The sequence below is a fragment of the Saccopteryx leptura genome, chromosome 1, assembly GCF_036850995.1.
Source record: "Saccopteryx leptura isolate mSacLep1 chromosome 1, mSacLep1_pri_phased_curated, whole genome shotgun sequence".
NCBI lineage: Eukaryota > Metazoa > Chordata > Mammalia > Chiroptera > Emballonuridae > Saccopteryx > Saccopteryx leptura.
This window is the reverse complement of record NC_089503.1, coordinates 197,489,282-197,507,679: the sequence shown is the minus strand read 5'-3', so window position 1 is coordinate 197,507,679 and position 18,398 is coordinate 197,489,282. Positions and strand designations below refer to the sequence as shown.

Sequence of the window (18,398 nt, the reverse complement as noted above, 5' to 3'; positions counted from 1 at the left end):
TAGGCGTGATGCGCAGGACAGGTGGCAGAGCAAGCTCGAGTTGAGTTGGCAGGCTCCATGGGTCCCGACCCCATTGCTAACGCAATCCTTACCCTCAGAATGAGTCGCTGGTGGGAATGCCCTGCCCACAGGGACTGAACGAGCAGGGAGGCCGCAGCCTGGGCGCCACGGGCACCACCCAGAGGACCAGCATCTCGGGTCGGCCCGCCCCCCACCGGGGCAGCGGCGGCTCCGACAAGAGAAGACATCCGCCCAAAGGTCAGAGGTTTCACGTTTCATTAGAAAATCATTCACAAAATAAAAAATATGTATCAAGAACAATAATGGCATTTCATTCACGAAGTTCTCGGAGAGCAGGAGTTACAGCACAGAGAGAACCCCCCACCTGCTCTGCCACGCTGTTCCTGAGCACCAGTGCCCGCGGGCCTGTGACCAAGGCCGCAGCCATTCCCCACACGTCTGAGCCAGGCGCCTTGGGGCCCAGGCACTGCGCTGCCGCCATTACTCGTGGGCTGAGGGCCACGCATGGAAGGTCAGTGTTGGCGAGTCCACCCAGGCCCCAGAGCCTGGCCGGTTCGCTGTGAGGGACCAGGGCAGGATGTGGCCAGCATCCTCTTCCCGCCCAGTGCTGGGGCGCTGGGGCGCCTGCCCTAGCACATTTCAGCTTGTTCTTCTGTAGCTGCATTACATCTGCGTTTAAGGTTTAAAAAATAGAAAAAAAAAATTTCTCTTTTGTGCCATTAAGATGTCAGACCCCTACCAGCAGCTTGCCTTCGGTCCCACTGTGTTCCGTGGAGGCTCCAGACAGTCTCCCATGGTTGTGACAGCAGCCGCCGGAGGCTCTGAGACTCCCAATGGGGTCTTTCTCTGTTCCCGCCCGCCATTCTGAGAAGCAGGAGCTTATGTACCAGGACAGAGCCTGTGCATGGGGAGGTACGCGCTCTGAGCTGTATGGTCCCATGCACAGGAGAAGGCAGGTGAGGGTCTGTCCTGGGAAACCGGACAGTGACCGCCACAGGGAGGCCGGCTGAAGCAGTGTGGGCTGGGGCTGAGGTGACACAAGTCTCCACGGCATCCAAGCCGCAGTGGGGGAGGACAGAGGGCCAGCGGCACCGGGTCTGGAGCACTAGCGTGGCGGGAAGCTGCCCCTGTGTGTCCCCCCGCGACCCCCTCGGAAGCCGCCCCTCTCCCCACGGAAGTTAGATCGGTTCCGCTCTCGTCCTCGGCCGGCGGAAGTCCCCCCTCGTCCTCCGCCGCGGGGAGCCCCGCCTCCCCGATCAGACTTAGATTTGGGAGGGGGCGACTTGGGTCGCAGTCTCTCGATCTCCTCTGTGCAGCCAGTCAGGTAGGAATTGGGGGCGCTGAAGTAGGACGCGTACGTCTCTGCGTTGTAGTTACTGTTGGTCAGCGTCGGCCCCACTGTCAGCCAGCCTGCAATGGAGGGGACAGAGGTGACCCTGATCCTGTGGGAGCCATCTCACTCTCCAATCCATCCTCCCGGACATCCCTCTCACTCCCCCGACACCCATCTTTCTACAGAAGCACGGCCCTTCGTCATGAAGGCCACACTGTCCCTGTTCCTTCTCAGCCTGGACTGTGGAGCATGCCCTCCTCCTATCCCCACTCTTGCTGCCCGCTCCCCGAGACAAGCGTTCAGAAAGCAAACCTGGTGCGCCACACGAGTCTGGGCTCACTGAACATTACGTTTCATAAACCTTCCTCCCAGTGGAAATGGTACCGTTTTCCAATTAAAATCCTGGAACCCACCCTTCCCGCTGCTCTCCATGCCCACCAGCCCAGCCCAGCCGGGCCCCAGACTGCCCGGCCCACGCTGCTCCCCACGCACACCGGCCCAGCCAGTCCCCAGACTGCCCAGGCCCACGCTGCTCCCCACGCACACCGGCCCAGCCAGTCCCCAGACTGCCCCGGCCCACGCTGCTCCCCACACATACCAGCCCAGCCCAGCCGGGCCCCAGGCTGCCCCGGCCCACGCTGCTCCCCACGCATACCGGCCCAGCCCAGCCGGGCCCCAGGCTGCCCCGGCCCACGCTGCTCCCCATGCACACCAGCCCAGCCGGGCCCCAGACTGCCCCAGCCCACGCTGCTTCACATTCCCTTCTTCCACTTCTACTGCCACCTTCTGCTCGGTTAGGCCCTCCACATGCGACAGACAGACAGGTATACTGCACTGCTGCCCAGCCTCTCCCCTCTCAACGGGGGCCGCCTCAGACACGCCACTTTTCCGTGCAGCCTGCTGGGGCTTTCCAGACAGGTCCAAGTATGGCATCTCAGGTGGTTTATGAGGCCAGAGCCAGCCTTCCAACCACAGGTCATGACAGCTGCTGTGAGCAGAGCCATGCCCCCCTGCGGTGACTGCGTCCATGCCCGTCTGCGTCCTGCTGACAGCGCCCCCACATGCAGTCCACGCGGACACCTCCTGTGCAGTGACAGTCCTCTCCCTCAGGATGCCCGTGCACAAGCTCCACAGGGTGGGGCCTGCTGCCCACCACACTGGGGACGGCGGTGCTGATGGAAAGGGTACTTGTTGACTGGACTACAACTGAAAAGGGAGTAACCACAGTGAAAGGTGAATGCATATGGTACTCTGGGGTTCCGCTGCCATGCCTCTTGTGACATGCTTTGGAGGGCACTGGGAACAAGCCTCTGGAGTGCGACAGGAGCCCGGGTCCTTCAGGGCCGGTCACGTCATCTCTAAGGACTGGGGTCTCCATCTGAGAAATTGTATTTCTCCCCTCTGCCCTGAAGGCATCTCTCAGAACATTAGATCCATCATAAAAGGATACAGAACGCAAGATACTTCCCTGCACTCAAGTGGAGTGGCTGCTTCTGTGCAGTGATGTCTAGAAAGTCCCCACTGTCTAAGCACATGGATGCAGTGCGCTCTGTGACACCTGAAGGAACAGCCCAGGCACAACACTGTGCCCTCCCTGACGTCGGCAGACGTCCTGGGGAACATGGCGCTCCGCACGCTCTCCCGGATGCCGGGCCTGGGCATCTGACTTGCTCCCTTGGCTGGCTTTGGTCAGGTATGTGCTGTCACAGAACACACACAGACAAGCGGCAGGAAGGAACTCAGAAATGTAGCAGTAACTCACAGGGTCTCATCCACGCCACACGTCTCACCTTAGTCAAACATGCTAACCTCTGTGCAGTAGACTGCAAGGGACCCCCCTCCGGCCCACACACTCACCACGTGAGTTTATCACACTTTCTGTAGGGATGCTGGGACCAAGGACACTAACCAGGCCTGGCTTCCGTGGGCTGACACCGCACGTCCACCCTCTAAAGCAATGATGGATGGTGTCCTAAAGTCCAGGGGGTGCACTGAGCTAGCCCCCAGAGGAGGAAGGGCATTGGAGGATTTAACCCCAACCAATGAGGGCCTCTCAGAAGCTCCTCTTCTCACTGACGTGGACACCCACTGCCTGCAGCCTCCAGGCAGGGCTTCCTTCCTCGCTAACAGGAAACAGTGTGCAGAATGTGCCACAGCGAGGAATTGGGTGGTGGTTTTTAAAAAGTGAATTCACACTAGACTGAATTAGTCAAGCTCTGAAAAGACAGCACCAGCACACATGAGGAAAGAGGCCGGTGGGTAAGGCTCTGATAAAGCCAAGTCCGTGTTTCCCAGACGTGTGCTGTGTTTTGCAGGGCTGTTCAGGACGTACACATCCCTTTCTTCCACACCAGTTCCCCAGTGAGCTGGATGCTGGCCAGAAGGAAGGGTGTGGTCAACCTCTGCACGCAGACTGACCACACGTACAGCCAACGAGCCTCCTCTTCAGTGATGGAGGTCAGTGGTTTCCAACCTTTTCATACTTGGGGACCAGTGAAGATAGAATTATTTTGGGGACTGCTGTGGCGGAAATCACCCTGTGCACACGTGAATCTGCCTAAGGTCATGGGCCTGTAATCTACATACAACATCAGGCAGTTAACTCTTTTGCGGACTGGCATGAAATCTCTGGCGGACCAGTCCACAAACCAGTGGCTGTAAAACACTGATGTGTGGCGGCACAGTGGACAGAGCCGGCCTGGAACACAGGGTGTTAGTTGGAAACCCTGGGCTTGGCTGGTCAAGGCACATAGGGTCAAGCAATCAATGAACAGCTACAGTGAAGCAACTACTTCTCATCCCCCCACCCTCCTCTCTCTCTAACCTCAGTCAATAGAAAATCTGTAATAGAAAGTGAGAACAGAGGCAAGTGATGTGAAGAAACAAGAGAGCACATGACTGGGAAGTGGCAGGGGGTGGGGATGTCTCAGACCAGTAGTGACGGGGGACACGGGACGAGCCGCACACTTGCAGGAGCCTCACTGTGCCCAGCACCGTGTCGCATTTCCCACACTGCCCCGAGGAGCTCCGCGTTCTTTTTGGTGGCCGAGGTCCTACCTGGGCGAATAGTGCTATCTCGTCCAAAGAGGTGCAGGCGTCTTCTCCCGAGACAGAAATGCTCAATGATGTGGAAAATCTCCACGGGCTTTTCTATGTTGCCGATCTCAGGCTCCTCTGTGATGATCAAGTCAATGTCGACGTTGGCGTGGATGAAGTCCCCATCCGTGCTGCGCTTCACAGTCCCTTTGATCCCCATGAGGCAGTGCTCCTGCGTGACAGCCAGAGGAGACGGTGACTCACACCCCTAACAGCTCGTAACGCTGTTTCTGAGGTCCCCAGCCCCACATAGCCTTTGCTGCCCGTAACCTTGGGGATACAGCTCTGTGGCAGCACACAGGACAGCCCGAATTTCTGGGTGCGGGAACTGGCAGGGCAGACAGGGCACTGGGCTTGGGCCGCCGCTTCCCAGAACTCAGAACCCAGCCAGCGACCACGGAGGCCTTTTCCTCTGCAACAGTTAATCATGACCTGTTTTCAATAACGTGGAAACACAGAACTTGACCTTTGAATCTTAAAATGATGTGGCACTGGGCCACATATCCAAGATCAAAACTATACACAAGGTGTAAGCCTTTGAATATGGGGAGGGGACTCTAGGCATGGATATAGCCGTTTTCTTTTGTTTTTAGACCTTCTCTATTTAATCTGGATGGCAGGGGTATGGATTAAACAAAGCGATCTCTCACTGGATCCCATGAGGCAAGAGCAACACGGGTGGTTCAGGTTCCCTTCAGAGGAACTTCCAGTCGGAGAGACTTAATGAGAAACATCTCCCACCAGTGGCTCCTACAGAGTGAGTTACTGGAGGACAAAACTGTTCAAGACTGACATGTGGCACATGCAGGATAGACTATTACTCAGCCAGAAAAAAGGTAACAATCTTCCCATTTGCAACAACATGGATGAGCCTGGAAGGTCGTAAGCTAAGTGAAATAAATCAATAGAGAAAGCTAACTACATGATACCACTTATGTGAAGAATGTAAACACAACATAACAAAGCAGAAACAGACTCAGACAGAGCAGTGCTCGCCAGAGGGAGGGTGGACACTGGCGAGATGAGTGAAAGGTGACTCAGGAATGCAAACTTCCGGCCATGAGATAGGTCAGTCACGGGTCAGTACTGAACAGCACTGGAGACTCTGGTCAACAGTGCTCTAATAACTCTACGGAGACAGAGGCAAGCAGACGTGTGGTGGTGATTGCTCTGCAACGTCTACAAATATCAAATCACCATGCTTACACCTGAAACTAATACAGTAGTCTAAGTCAGTTATACTTCAAAGAGGAAATCTACCTGGATGTATTCTATAAGTAAACAGTACACGGTCACTTGTAAAACAATGGCAGTTATTTGAAAGAACATCATAAAAACAGACAAGCAGACAGCAGGGCGGTACCTTTGTCCGCTGGAAGACAGCCTTTGGGTCTAAAGTCTTCGTCTTCCCAGGATTGTTTTTATTGGTTTTAATCCAACAAATATCTTCACATCTCCTGTAACCCCACTTGCGTAAACACTGGAAACCAAATTTTGAAAAAAATCCTTAGTTAATAGAAATAAACAATAGTTAAAATACCCAGCATTTTAAAACATCTCAGAGGCTTGAGACACTAAGTTCCAAGGTTTCAGAGGAACTTTGTTTCAGTGCAGATACAGAAAAACAGAATTCTAGTCTTCAACTATACAGCCATTATACAGGATACACACGTAGCTCTTAGATACTGACACATAAACAGTTCAAGAGTGAAACATGCAAAGGGTTACATAATATCCAGTTCTTTAGTACCACCATCCCTTGACATCAAATAACTCAGCCCCTCTTTAATCACAAATAACTCAACAGATAATTTGATTCCCACCACCTCATTTTTCTATCCACTGACAAAGCCAAAAATTGTTGAAAATGTTCTTTCCAAATGAGTTTTATAAAATGTTATCTAATACTACACTTCAAAAACTTCAAAGACCTAAAATTATTACGTACATGTCTTTCTTGGGTAACACTTTACTTCCATCTTCGTACCCTCTGAGACATGAACCTAGCATCTGAGAATCTGTTGCACATGACCTTCAGCTCAGCACCAGCGCATGGGGCAGGAGTGCCCAGGGCCGTCATGTGCAGGTGCGGGCCAGCAACTGGGGTCAGGACGCTGGACGCAGCTTTGACCCGGGCTCTCTTCAGAGCACACTGTGCAGTACGGTCCTGGACCCAAAGATGCAGGTGAGCACAGCACACGCACCGCTCGGGGAGGCTCCTGTCATGAAAAGGGGGGTGTGCTCCAAATGAAACCTGAATTTTTAGTTTAGCACCTCAGAAATCCAGCTCAGAATCTGCTCCTGTCGCCAGGTCTGTTCTGCCCCGACACTCCTCAAATTTCACGATGGCCAAAATCCCACATACCCCGACCAGCACCAAAGCTCCAGCTGCTCCTCATGCTGAATTCTTTCTGTCATTTCTGCCCCAAATCTGCTTTCACCAACATGATCAAGTACTAGTCAACAAATGGGACAAAACCTCCTAATGCCTCCCCAGATGTGGGAGCTGAGGCGTAAATGCTGTGATGCCTACCAGGCCTGCACTGCACTGTGTGTGTTTCCGAAGCTTGTCCAGGGCGTCTGGGGAGAGGCTGGCACAACACGGGCTACCCCCCCCACCCCCCCGTGCAGGGGTCTTGCTTCGGAGTCAGTGAGTGACAGAAGCAACGGTATTACCCACCAGCCTCAAACTTGCTAGTTATACACAAAGAATATGAAGGAACTGTAAAATTTCAGGAGTTAAGCACAAGTTTATTTCAATATAATCCCACTAAAATTCTTCACCTGTCAAATGGACACCTCCTAAAATCACCAGCATTGAGGTCACCTGTTATTTAACAAGGACTACGTTCTAAAAATGGAAGGTGTCCCCACAAACAAGTGTGAGGCTGAAACCCACGAGGAAGAGTTTCCTCACCAGAGTTCCGCTGCTGGACAGCAGAGCTGAGACCCTGGAGGGTCCTGACACCTAACCACCTCGGTCCACTATTCCTGGATGAAAAAGTCTGAGAAATCTAAAACATTCCAATCACACAAAAGGAGGTTCTGATGATACAGTTAAATACAAGGTACTTAGAAACACTGAGGTGTTATGACCTTGTCCCTCTCATTCACTCACTCAAACTGCGTACTCCAGACGCTGTGCTTGTTTTCCGATTCAATCTGCCTTCCATTTCAAGTTCAGGAGGTGATGGGATTCGGAATAGCACTTTTTAGCTACTGGGGAGCAGCAGTGAATGACACTGGGAAGCTTGTTTTTCAGGTGGAAGTTCCAGTGTTGCATGTCTAAGCCGGTCTCCTGTACCTGCAATAACTCTCACTTGGGTTTGCTCACCCCGGGCACCGGTTAACTGAGGGTGGGTACTGCCTTTCTTACGTTCTTCTCTGAGGAGCTCTTCTTCATGTTTTAGTACCATTAAAGAAACGAGACAAAACATGAACCTTAAAACGTTTTATGCAGTATTATTTTTTGTTCTTACAAATGTAAAAATGGACATTAGAAACACCACTTACCACTCGGCCGAGGTCCAGCCCCTCCCCGGACCCGCACCAGAGGAAGAGGAAGGAGCGTGGTGCGGCGATCTCGTCGATCTCTAGCTTCATGATCTGTGGGAAGACGAGAGCATGCTCAGCCTGGAAGCAGCTGCCACGGTCTCCCAGGGTTCTGGTCCGCGCGGCCTTTCAATGCCCCATTTTCATTAGGGACAGAATGGGAATCAGGTTTACCCTTAACACTTTCTGTTCCACTGTTCTTTCCTGATTCTACATCAAGACCACACACACACACACACACTAAAGTTTATATGAAAGAGGCTGCAGGAAGCTGTGTTTACAGAATTTTAGGAGATACAGCTTGAGAACTTTTACCACCCACAGAAAAAGAAACTGAAGTGAAAACAGGTTGAACTACCCCAATGTTAGGGGTGACATCTGTCTGTTTCCTTCTGCATCTCTGCCTGCAGCGGTTGACTGGCCCAGAGTGGCGCTCAGTAGGTATTTTTTTTTGTTACTGATGATAAAAACTTACCTTTTTGTAACTAATTAAAGTTATCAACATGCTTAATTGTATTTAGGAAAACATAACCTTATTGCTATTACTTTATAATGAAATTACTACCCTCCTTATCCATCACGGCTCCTTAGAGAGAAGCTGTGTTTTACGTGCACACTTATGCTCTGAGCACGTGCAGAGTGAGCCATTGGTCGTCCTGATGACCTCGGACCTCTCTCGGGGCACACCAAGCACCCCAAGCACCCCAAGACTGGGCCTGTGTGTCTTCTACAGACTGCTGACTCCCTGCCTGGTGGCTCCCGCCTATGAACACACTGCAACATGGGTCGTGCACCCAGGCCTTCAGCCACCACGCACCGTAACTGCACTTAGGACACTTAGGACACTGGAGAAGACGGCGACACTGAGCGTCTTTACTGTCTGAGAGCCAGGCAGTGGCCCGGGAGGCACGGCCACTTACGTCATCCCACGTCCAGCACTTCTCATTGGCGGTGATGCCGGTCTCTCTGTAGTACTCCTCCAGGGGCGGTTCCAGCAGGATGACGTCGAACTTGGGCGTCAGCTCTCTGATGTCGAAAGCTTCCATGTCGGCCTGCAGGTACCTGGGGAGCAGCGTGGGGAAGGCGGGACGGGATTTTCAGATGCCCCGTGGGGGGCGCGTCCTCGTCTACCACAAGGCAGCCCCAGCGCGGTACTGAATGCCGCCCCTCGGAGGGCACCATTGCTCAGCCCCGAGACGCCCGCGTGCTCCTGCAGGACGTGCACCAGGCCTGCTCCCCACACGCCCAGCATAGGCCCTTCTCTCTCTGTACTGGGAGACCCAGGCTCAGCTGTCACTCTCCCGGGCCCTCTCCACCGTCACCTGAGCACTCTAAGGGACACCACGCTACCTTTCCTCTCAACCGTTCAGTTTAGAAAAGCAATTTCTCTGTAAACTTTATATTTCTCCCTCTGAAAAATAGTTTCTAAATTTTTCTTTCTCTTTTTCTTTTTTTTTTTCTTTCTCTCTCTTTCTTTTTAAAAAATATATTAATAGTCTTTTCTGGCCACCTAGAATAAATTATCAGTAGCCTTCATGGAAAGGTTATTTCCATATAGTACGAAAGTACTTTGAATGTAAAATATTTAAATATAAAATACTTTAATTGTAGGAGCCTTTTAAAATAGGATAAATATTAGAGACTGCTAATATTTTCCCCACATATTCAGACATCTTTGTGGTTGTTCTAATCATTAACAGGATACATCTCAGCCAACTGTTAAAAAATGTTCAAAGCAAACAATGTGGAACAGACTCTCCAGTTTCAGAGACACACAGGCATTTCCAGGCAGGCGTCACCATCACCCTGTGGGTGAAGGAGACTGAGAAGAGGAGCGGCTCTGAGGGCTGAGCTGTAATTACTTCTTTTCCCTCTTTCCCTTCATCTAAGTTTTCTAAACATCCTTCAATAACTTTTTGAGAAGAAAAGCTATTGAAAAACATTTTAAATAAACTCAAGAACACAATAATATGATTTTCTAAGAAAAAAGTATTTGAAGACACTTTAAGCAAACTATCTGAAAAACTAAAAGCACATTAAATGAGCACCTACTGTGTACACAGCACTAGTTTCAAACTAACGCGTCTTATTATAAAGGAGAAATACACACTTGTGTTAGTCTAACATATATATATATATATGTGCTGAACAACTTGAACAGAAGGGTTACCAGATATAAAGACTGAGGTCGAAACAAAAAGTAGTATTAAAAAGACGCTTACATGGGAGGAGTGTTAGATCTCGCTATTAACTCGTCCTTCAACCTGATGAGCTCTCTCAGCTTAGGGTACTCCTCAAATCGGTCGGCCAAACCTGAGGAGACAGTCATCCCAGATCTCAGACACTTGAGTCAACGCCCCAGAGCTCACTGGTTATGAGCCCTCTCAGAAAAACAACACACACCTCCCTTGACTCTCACGTTCTTTTAAGAAAGATAATTTTGAGTATTTGTAAACATTTCATACACATATTTCCTATCTAAAGATCCTCACTCCACAGGCAGGTACAAATCCAGATGTTCCAAAGACAAGTGCGAGTCACCAAATTGTCTGATTTCCCATATTTAGTATGGTAAGTAACCTGCTCAGAGCACCAGGTCTAACCACTCCCTCCTTGGGAAAGGGAGAAACAACTCCTTTCTCTTCTGCTCTCCCCCACCCCTCTTTCTTTTGGATAAAAAAAAAAATCTCCTAAAGAACATAGTGGAAGTCTTTCTTTCCTTAATCAGGTAAAGGAAGAGAAAAAACAAAACAAAACAGAGATAAAATACTGCTGAACTTAAATTAACGGGCTATGCCTGTGACAAATCCCAGAACAAGTCCAGTTAGAATTAGTCTCTAATTAGAAATAACTCACAACATAAGTAAATTACACGCGTGTAAGCGAGCGTGAGCAACAGCACATTCGTGACACGTCTGACGTACCGACATCCCTGATGAAGTTTTGAGGCCTGTGTCCAGTGTCTACGAAATGTTGGCAGTAGTCGTTATGGGGATTTAAACTCTGTGTGCCCTAAAGGAAAATCAAAATTAAATAAATAGCATGCATGCTGATACACTAATTCTGCACTCTTTTTTTTTATTATGAGGCCATATAAAATATTTTGATTTATAGATCTACCCACCACGACTAAAACGGTAGTATTTCTGGCCAGTACCTACAGACATTAACACAATATCAACTCATCCTGAATAGCCAAGTATCAGAAGGCTATTATTCCATGAATAATTTTAAGTGATCTTTATCATAGTAATTCCTTAATAATTAAAAAAAGACAAATCTTGAAAACAAATAGGTATTTAAAATCTTTTCAGGAACAGAGCTGAAACGCAAAGAGTTATAAAATTTCAAAAATTATTAACGTGCCTTCAGGAAAGTGCTAGAATCTTTGTAAATCTCTTCCTCGTACGGCAGGTTCTCCTCCTCCTGCTGCATCTCCAACTCGTCCTGGGAAGAGCAGAGGAAGCAGGTATTTTATGTACGGGACGCACAGTTCACATATTATAGTATCTTGATGAAGACTCAACCTAAGTATTTTATTTCCCTAGTGGATGCTCCATTTTTTTCAAATTATCATTAAAGCCAAACATTAACATCTTTGCTTTCTCATCATTATATCTAACTAGTTGTTTTCACAACATAAAAATTTGCATTTCACTTTCATCAATATGAATGGTCTATAACTAGTTTTGTTGACCAAACTGTCTATAATTATTTCATCTCAAATATAATACTATAAATGTTAGAATGTGGCTTGAATCAAAAGATATAACCACCAATGGGCCAATTTTATTTCTATTAGATTGAACCTTATGAAACTATTTTTACAGGTCAAAATGTCCTAACATTGGGAACTCTATATAGTTTGACCTAAAACAATCCCAAATATTTAAGCTACACATTAGCATGTATCAAAATGCAATAGACAAAATAGTATGCATAAAATTAGGTATTTATATAATTGAACTACCTAGATACTTACCAAAACCGTTCAGTCTCTTCTCTATTAAATACAGGTATTTATAAAATTGAACTACCTAGATACTTACCAAAACCATTCAGTCTCTTCTCTATTAAATACAGGTATTTATAAAATTGAACTACCTAGATACTTACCAAAACCATTCAGTCTCTTCTCTATTAAATACAGTTGTACATCAATTAACTTTAAAAAATGGAGATAGGTTTTTCATCGTAATAGTTTCTTTTCAACTAAGTATTACAATTACAAATTTAGAAGTTGGATTACTTTCTTGGGCCTCTTTCAGAAATGGTTCTACATTGCTGTATAGCCCACAGGTCATCACAGTATTTTAACTGTACTGCCCTACACTGTTAACACTGAGCACCACAAATCGAAACAGATACTACTGTAGTCTTTTGAAATCCAGTTCCATCACCCAAGCTTCTGATAGACTTACCTCTTCACTGTTATTTAAAAGCAGTACTGCTCAGTCCTTCCTAGCATTATGCCAAGGGCTTTATGTACATCATAAATCTAATTGCCACAACTGTGGCGTTCAAGTGAGGAAAGTGACAAGAAAGGTCTTAATTTAACTGATTATACATACGCTCAATTATACATACATATGTTACACTTATGACAATTGTTTTAGACATTTTGATATTCAACTTTCTGTCAAATCTGTTCTCCTGGATAAGACTATTATTGTAAGGATTTACTTTTTCTCTACAGTAAAACTGCCCCGTTCTCTGCTTGCCTTATACTCCTCCATTTTGTCTTCATCCATCTCTCCTTCATCCTGACACTTCCGTCTGGCACTGGGGGTAGAGGTGTCATAGGAAGCCCTGGAAATGAAAACGGAGGTATTGCAGACAGGTATGTATAAGATGCATAAGTGCATCTATTAAGAGCATTAAATAAGTTAATAAAAAGAGAATAAAGCAAATTTTCCCAGATTAACCAGTGTCTAGTCACGTAGTTTATAAATCATCTAAAAAGTCACACAACCGATTGGTAATTGTGTACTTTATCTTTAAGGGGAAGCAACCAAATGAGACAGTAAGCTGTAGCTGGGCCAGGTGGCAGGAAAGGAACTTCTGCATTAGGCAGTGTTCTAATCTGTCTAAAGCAAAACGAACGCTCAAATCTGCAACTGGAATACTGAAAGATTCTGAAATGCTTTGTAAACTACCAAGTGATTATTACTTTTAGGGAAAAGTCTGTTTTTCATAAGAACTTAAAAAATATTACCTATTTATGGTATATAAGCCAATCCTTAGTGTAACATTCTGCTTCCTAACTACTGTATGAGGAGTTACTATATGCAGAAAAGAAATATTTCATCACCCATGGACCAACGATAAAAACCAGTGGTTCTGAAACCTTTATTCTTGTGCTTTCATAACAACACACTTCATACCCAGGTTTATTTATTAGAACAATGATCCGTGCACAATATGAACATGTCAGTAAAAAGATAAAACCAAATGAAATGAACCACTTGGCCGACCTGCATGTCTCCCTTGTCTCGGCGATCTCTCTCTGCTCGTCTTTGCTGTTCAGCACAGCACCGATGCTGTCTGCACTCTCGGCGCCCAGCTGAGAGGACAAAACCAGAAAGTACATCAGTGGGCACGTCATGTTTTTAGCTATATTTGAAACTCAGACACTTAACTTTGCCAATCCTTTCTCTTAAAGTAAATAAAGCATGAAACAACAAGGTTGCAATAACCAAAAAAAAAAAAAAAGCTAACATATTGCTTATTGTGTGGTCAGCACTATGTTCAACGCTTCATGTCCGTCAACTCATACAGCATCCCTTAATTCTCCCATGCTCTAATAAAAGTCTATCAACTTTTATTTAAGCCAAGTGTTTATATGATTACAGGCACAATATCGAACATAACTAATTCCTTAAAAATGGTAATGCAAATGTTGGTTGGCAGTTGGGGGAATTTTGCAAACACAACAGGTGTAAAGGCACAACACTGAACAGACAGGCTACGCTGAGAGGGATCGGTTCACAATCTTTAAGAGCCACACCAAGGAGTGTGAACTGTAACTGACAGGCCACAAGGAGCCATCCCCTACTTATTATTTCTTTTAGAGAGAGAGACAGACAGGAAGGGAGAGAGTTGAGAAGCATCAACTCATGAGGCACTTTAGTTTATTGATTGCTTCTCATAGGTGCCTTGAAGGGGGGGGGGGGACTCCAGCCAAGCCAATGACCCCTTGAACAAGACAGTGACCTTGGGCTTCAAGCTAGCGACCTTCGGGCCCAAGGCAGCAACCATGCAGTCATGCCTATGATCCCTTGCTCAAACCGGCGACCTCGGGGTTTCGAACCTGGGTCCTCAGCATCCCAGGCTGATGCTCTGTCCACTGTCCCACCACCTGGTCAGGCCCATCTCCTATTTTTGGGCACAAGCCCGGCATGAGGAAATCTGCACTTACATAACCTTCAGCCAGGAAAGGGGGCAGGCATAATGAAACATCAGAGGTGTAAGTCCTGGCCTCTACCTTAAACAGTCACCACTGTTCAGTCTCCCTCCTGCACGACTCCCTCATGTTTCTCCAGTGATAAACCTCTTCCCACGTATCTACCGTCCCTGGAACCTCAGCTGTTTCATAAGATCTTTCAGACCCGTATTCTGCTGACACAGGAGGCACGGCTACTTCCCACAGGGGAACGCTGGCATGAAATCTAACCTTCTTGTGACTGATTCCTCTCTGCAGACCCAGGTGAGTGCAGGTTATCTCCTGGCAGGGCCCCCCAGGAACAGTGTATACAGAATAAGTAGCCCCTTCCTTGTTCTTCTTCATACCTTCTTTCCTCATTCAGATCACAGTACTTACTACAACTTCCAGTGATTATGTCTGACTTTAGTTTACGCTCCATTTATATCCTTTCATAGTCTCCATCACAACTTGGGATTGTTTTATTTGTACACTTCAATTATTTTGTCAGTTGACTTCTCCTCCCACTGAAAGATAACTCCCTTGGAGGAAGAACCATCTGTCCTGCTGATACCTGCACGTCCACCGCAGCGGTGTCCATGTCTGGCTCATAGTACCCGCTCAATCAGTACGTGAAGGAACCAATGAGATTTCTTACTGGGGCCTAAGGTAGGAAACGATGCATTGCACACAGTGGACTGCAACACACAAGAGGCAGCATCTCAGGAGTCTCCACTCCGGCCACTTGCAACACAGTCCTAAGATAAGAGTCTCTCCGCCCCACCTTCTGTAAGCCCATGTCACACGGAAGCCACGCTACCTCAAGAGTGAGACGTGGACTACACAGAAGCCCCGGTAAATGGCAAAGAGGGATTTAAGACGTGGGAAGGGAGGGGACACGTCACTCGCGCGCGAGATCGGCGGTCATGCATTCCCAGGGAGCCGAGCTTGCATCCCCATCGCCGAGCGCCGGCCCGGCAGCAGGTGGCCACGCCACCAGGTACGGAGACCAGCCGTGGGCCTCGGCTGGGCGTCACCTCACGGCCGCGACGCCGAGCGGAGGAACAAGAAGTGGAGGAGGTGCAAGGGTCAGGGTCAGGGTCGGGCCAGCGGACGGAGAGGGGCGGGAGGGGCGAAGGCGGCCGCGCACGCGCACTCGCGACCGGGCCCCAGCGCCCCCGACCTGCTGCGCGAGGAGCTGTCGTCGGAGCTTCTGCCGCTCCCGAATCTCCTGCAAGCGGCTGTCCATGTCCCAGCGCCCGTTCCCCGCCAATCCCGGAAACCCGGCAATGAGCCGATGAATCTCCGTTTGCTTTTCCTTCCGAGTCTGGAAAACACAAGAATCGCCTGCACTCTTCAGGCGGCCGGTAGCTTTTATCCTTTCTCCAATAAGCATTTCCGACGCGGCTGGAATTGGCTCTCCATCCCGGAAGTCCCGCCTCCTCCAGACGCGGAAATTTGACGCCTCAGAAAGTTGACCAATGAGAGACGCCACAGTGTGGGCGGAGCCGGCTCTGGGCGGGGCCCGACGACGGCGGGCGGGTCGCTTGTGGTCTAACCTGGGACGTCAGACATGCTTGGTGCGGCAGCACTGTTTCCAAGGTGTGGACCCGCTTGTCGATCCCCCCTTTCCGTGCATTCCACAGTTCTGACGTTTTTTTTAAAAAAGTGCCAGATAGCAGTGTTTTCCTGACGGCACAACCCGAAGCCAGGTTTGAAGCCGGGAGGGTCGCTCACTGAATGACCTTCGCTGGTCACTGGCCTCCAGGGGGCGATAAGGTGCCGGCCGGGGCGCCTGGCGCATGCACCGTGGCGGAGCGCGTCGCGGAGACCGAGTCCCGTCTAGTCCTTTGCCCTCGGGGCGCGTGGTGCGGCGTCTGCCTGTGCTCGTCTGCACACCTGCGTCGCCCCGAGAGGGTCCACGGAGTCTCCCTTCCCGGGCAGTGAGCGGGGGCTAGAACAGGGGGTCCCAGGCCGGGCGGCCCCCCCTTATTGTGTTCATTCCATTGTCTCAGCTGGAAATATCGGGGGTCGCAGACGGATTGACCTGCTGGGGGTGGGGGTCGACGTGGTGAGCCTCCTGTGTCCCTGGGGAGGCCTTGAGGACCCGAGGCTCAGGTCGTTCCTGCTCTTATCCACCGCGCTTGTCACCTTTTCCAAATTCAAAGTATCGGGAGTGTACTGAGACGTGGTGATGCCTCCAGGTGTAACGGGCAGCCTGGCAGGTACTTACCCACGGTGATAACATCTTGACTCTTCTATTGGGGATTGCATTTTTTGAAAGTAGTGTTATTAAGTCTTCCAGATCAAAACCTGGTGAGTCAGGCGAGGCCGGCATGGGCAGGACTAGATTCTCCCAATGATCAACCGTTTCTCAGAGAACTGGCTCTATAAGTCAGTTTCAAAGGTGGAGTTCTAAAAATCTTTCTCTCTCTCTTTTTTTTTTTTTTTTTGGTGAGAGAGACAGAGACAGAGAGAGAGACAAATAGGGACAGACAGGAAGGGAGAGAGATGAGAAGCATCAATTCTTCGTTGTGGCACCTTAGTTGTTCATTGAGTGCTTTCTTGTATGTACGGGGGGGGGGGGCTATAGCAGAGCAAGTGACCCCTTGCTCAAGCCAACGACCTTTGGGTTTCAAGCCAGCAACCTTGGGCTTCAAGCCAGCGACCATGGGGTCATGTCTATGATCCCGGGCTTCAAGCCAGCGACATCAGAGTTTCGAACCTGGGTCCTCTGTGTCCTAGTCTGACACTCTATACACTGCGCCACAACCTGGTCAGGTTAAAAATCTCTTAAGTGAAGGCAGCACTGCTTGAAAAATAGTGTTTGTTACCCACACTATAAAAGAAAATGCTAACTGCATAGGAGCTAAAATGTTACCTTTAAAATCATGTAAGGTGAGTACTGATTTGAACTATTTATCAATGACAGGAATAGGCATTTTGTTCGCTCAACTCTTTAGTGACATTTATGGAGCATTTTATATGGCAGTCCCTGTGATAGTCCCCACCTGGAGACTATCACATTCGTAAAAGTTCAAAGACCAAAGCAGTCGGAATTTTTCTTGATGGAGTTAACACCTAAAGGAGAAAAGTTTTTTGTTCCCACTCAAGTGCAGTTGTTTGCCTGTGGTCTCTGAGCCCTGTAGATGATGGTTGGGTGGGGCGTCTGCAAATTAGACTTTCCCAGCCTTGTCTGGTGGCTTCCAGTCACCTTCTGCCAAGAGGTGCTGCAGGCAGGGAGTCAGAGGTGGGACATGGGGAAAGTATTGTTCATTTCTTTTCACTCCGGCTTTAGGCATTCTGGGGAATGGCTGTGCCCTTGACAAAATCCCAGAGCCAGCTGCGCAGCCCCTCCCGGTGGTCCTGGCTTCCCTTTCCCACCCTTAGGGGACGCCCCCAGCCGTGAGCTTGCTCTGGAACTCTGGTCATAAATACCAACCTCACTCTCTGTTCTCTGGGCTCCAGGACTGCAGCCACTTTCTGCAGCTAGGAGTTTCTGACTCAATCTTACGGCCCTTCTTTTGATCTTTTAGCCTTTCATGCAAACAGTTCTCCAACATAAATGCTGTCCGTTCAAAATTCCTTAGATAATTTCTGTTTTCCTGGAACCTGGACTGGTTATGATGCAACTGGGTGTGCGACCTTAGAGTATTTACAAAGCCATTGGAACCCAGTTTGCACAAAGACAAGGCTATAACTCTGACCATACCACACACATGTAGGGTACTGATCATGCCTATCAGTAATATCTGCTCATCACTGCAACGGAAGGGCCACTCGCGAATGTGTGTGGTGGGGAGAAAGGGAGAAGAAGCTTGGGAAGTCTCCACATATCATGCATAATTCATACTGTTTGAAAAAGGAATTTCTCTTCTTGGCATTGATTTTAAGGGCGTCCTGAGAGATCCAACAATGTATGCATCTCACCTGAAGCCACTTGAGAATGAGTCCTCCAAACCTATATATCCAGTT

The 18,398-nt window shown here is 48.8% G+C and overlaps 1 protein-coding gene across 2 annotated transcripts; it reads right to left on the bottom strand.

Annotated features, from left to right (window-relative positions):
• Positions 1 to 259: 259 nt before the first annotated feature.
• On the bottom strand, positions 260 to 15,857 carry METTL14 (methyltransferase 14, N6-adenosine-methyltransferase non-catalytic subunit). 2 transcript variants are annotated; one of them, XM_066384342.1, is made up of 12 exons: positions 15,607 to 15,738; positions 14,998 to 15,087; positions 13,477 to 13,565; positions 12,724 to 12,811; positions 11,369 to 11,449; positions 10,927 to 11,014; positions 10,225 to 10,315; positions 8,923 to 9,064; positions 7,964 to 8,056; positions 5,814 to 5,930; positions 4,412 to 4,622; positions 260 to 1,431 (listed from the first exon to the last, which is right to left on the bottom strand). In XM_066384342.1, exons 2-12 carry the CDS (start codon positions 15,022 to 15,024, stop codon positions 1,127 to 1,129), a joined length of 1,332 nt encoding a protein of 443 aa, XP_066240439.1. In that variant the 5' UTR covers positions 15,025 to 15,087; positions 15,607 to 15,738; the 3' UTR covers positions 260 to 1,126. The 2 variants fall into 2 exon arrangements, with proteins under 2 accessions (XP_066240439.1, XP_066240430.1); XM_066384333.1 differs by lacking the exon at positions 14,998 to 15,087 and having other exon boundaries at positions 15,607 to 15,857.
• Between the last annotated feature and the right edge of the window lie 2,541 nt (positions 15,858 to 18,398).

What these genes read in the sequence shown, in the direction of transcription:
- METTL14 (XM_066384333.1), bottom strand. Translation starts at nt 15,819, where the DNA reads ATGCTTATTGGAGAAAGGATAAAAGCTACCGGCCGCCTGAAGAGTGCA. An exon ending in GAGACAAGGGAGACATGCAG is followed by an intron (nt 12,812 to 13,476) that starts GTCGGCCAAGTG and finishes TTTCATTTCCAG; the next exon opens with GGCTTCCTATGACACCTCTA. An exon ending in ACAAAATGGAGGAGTATAAG is followed by an intron (nt 11,450 to 12,723) that starts GCAAGCAGAGAA and finishes TGCTCTTCCCAG; the next exon opens with GACGAGTTGGAGATGCAGCA.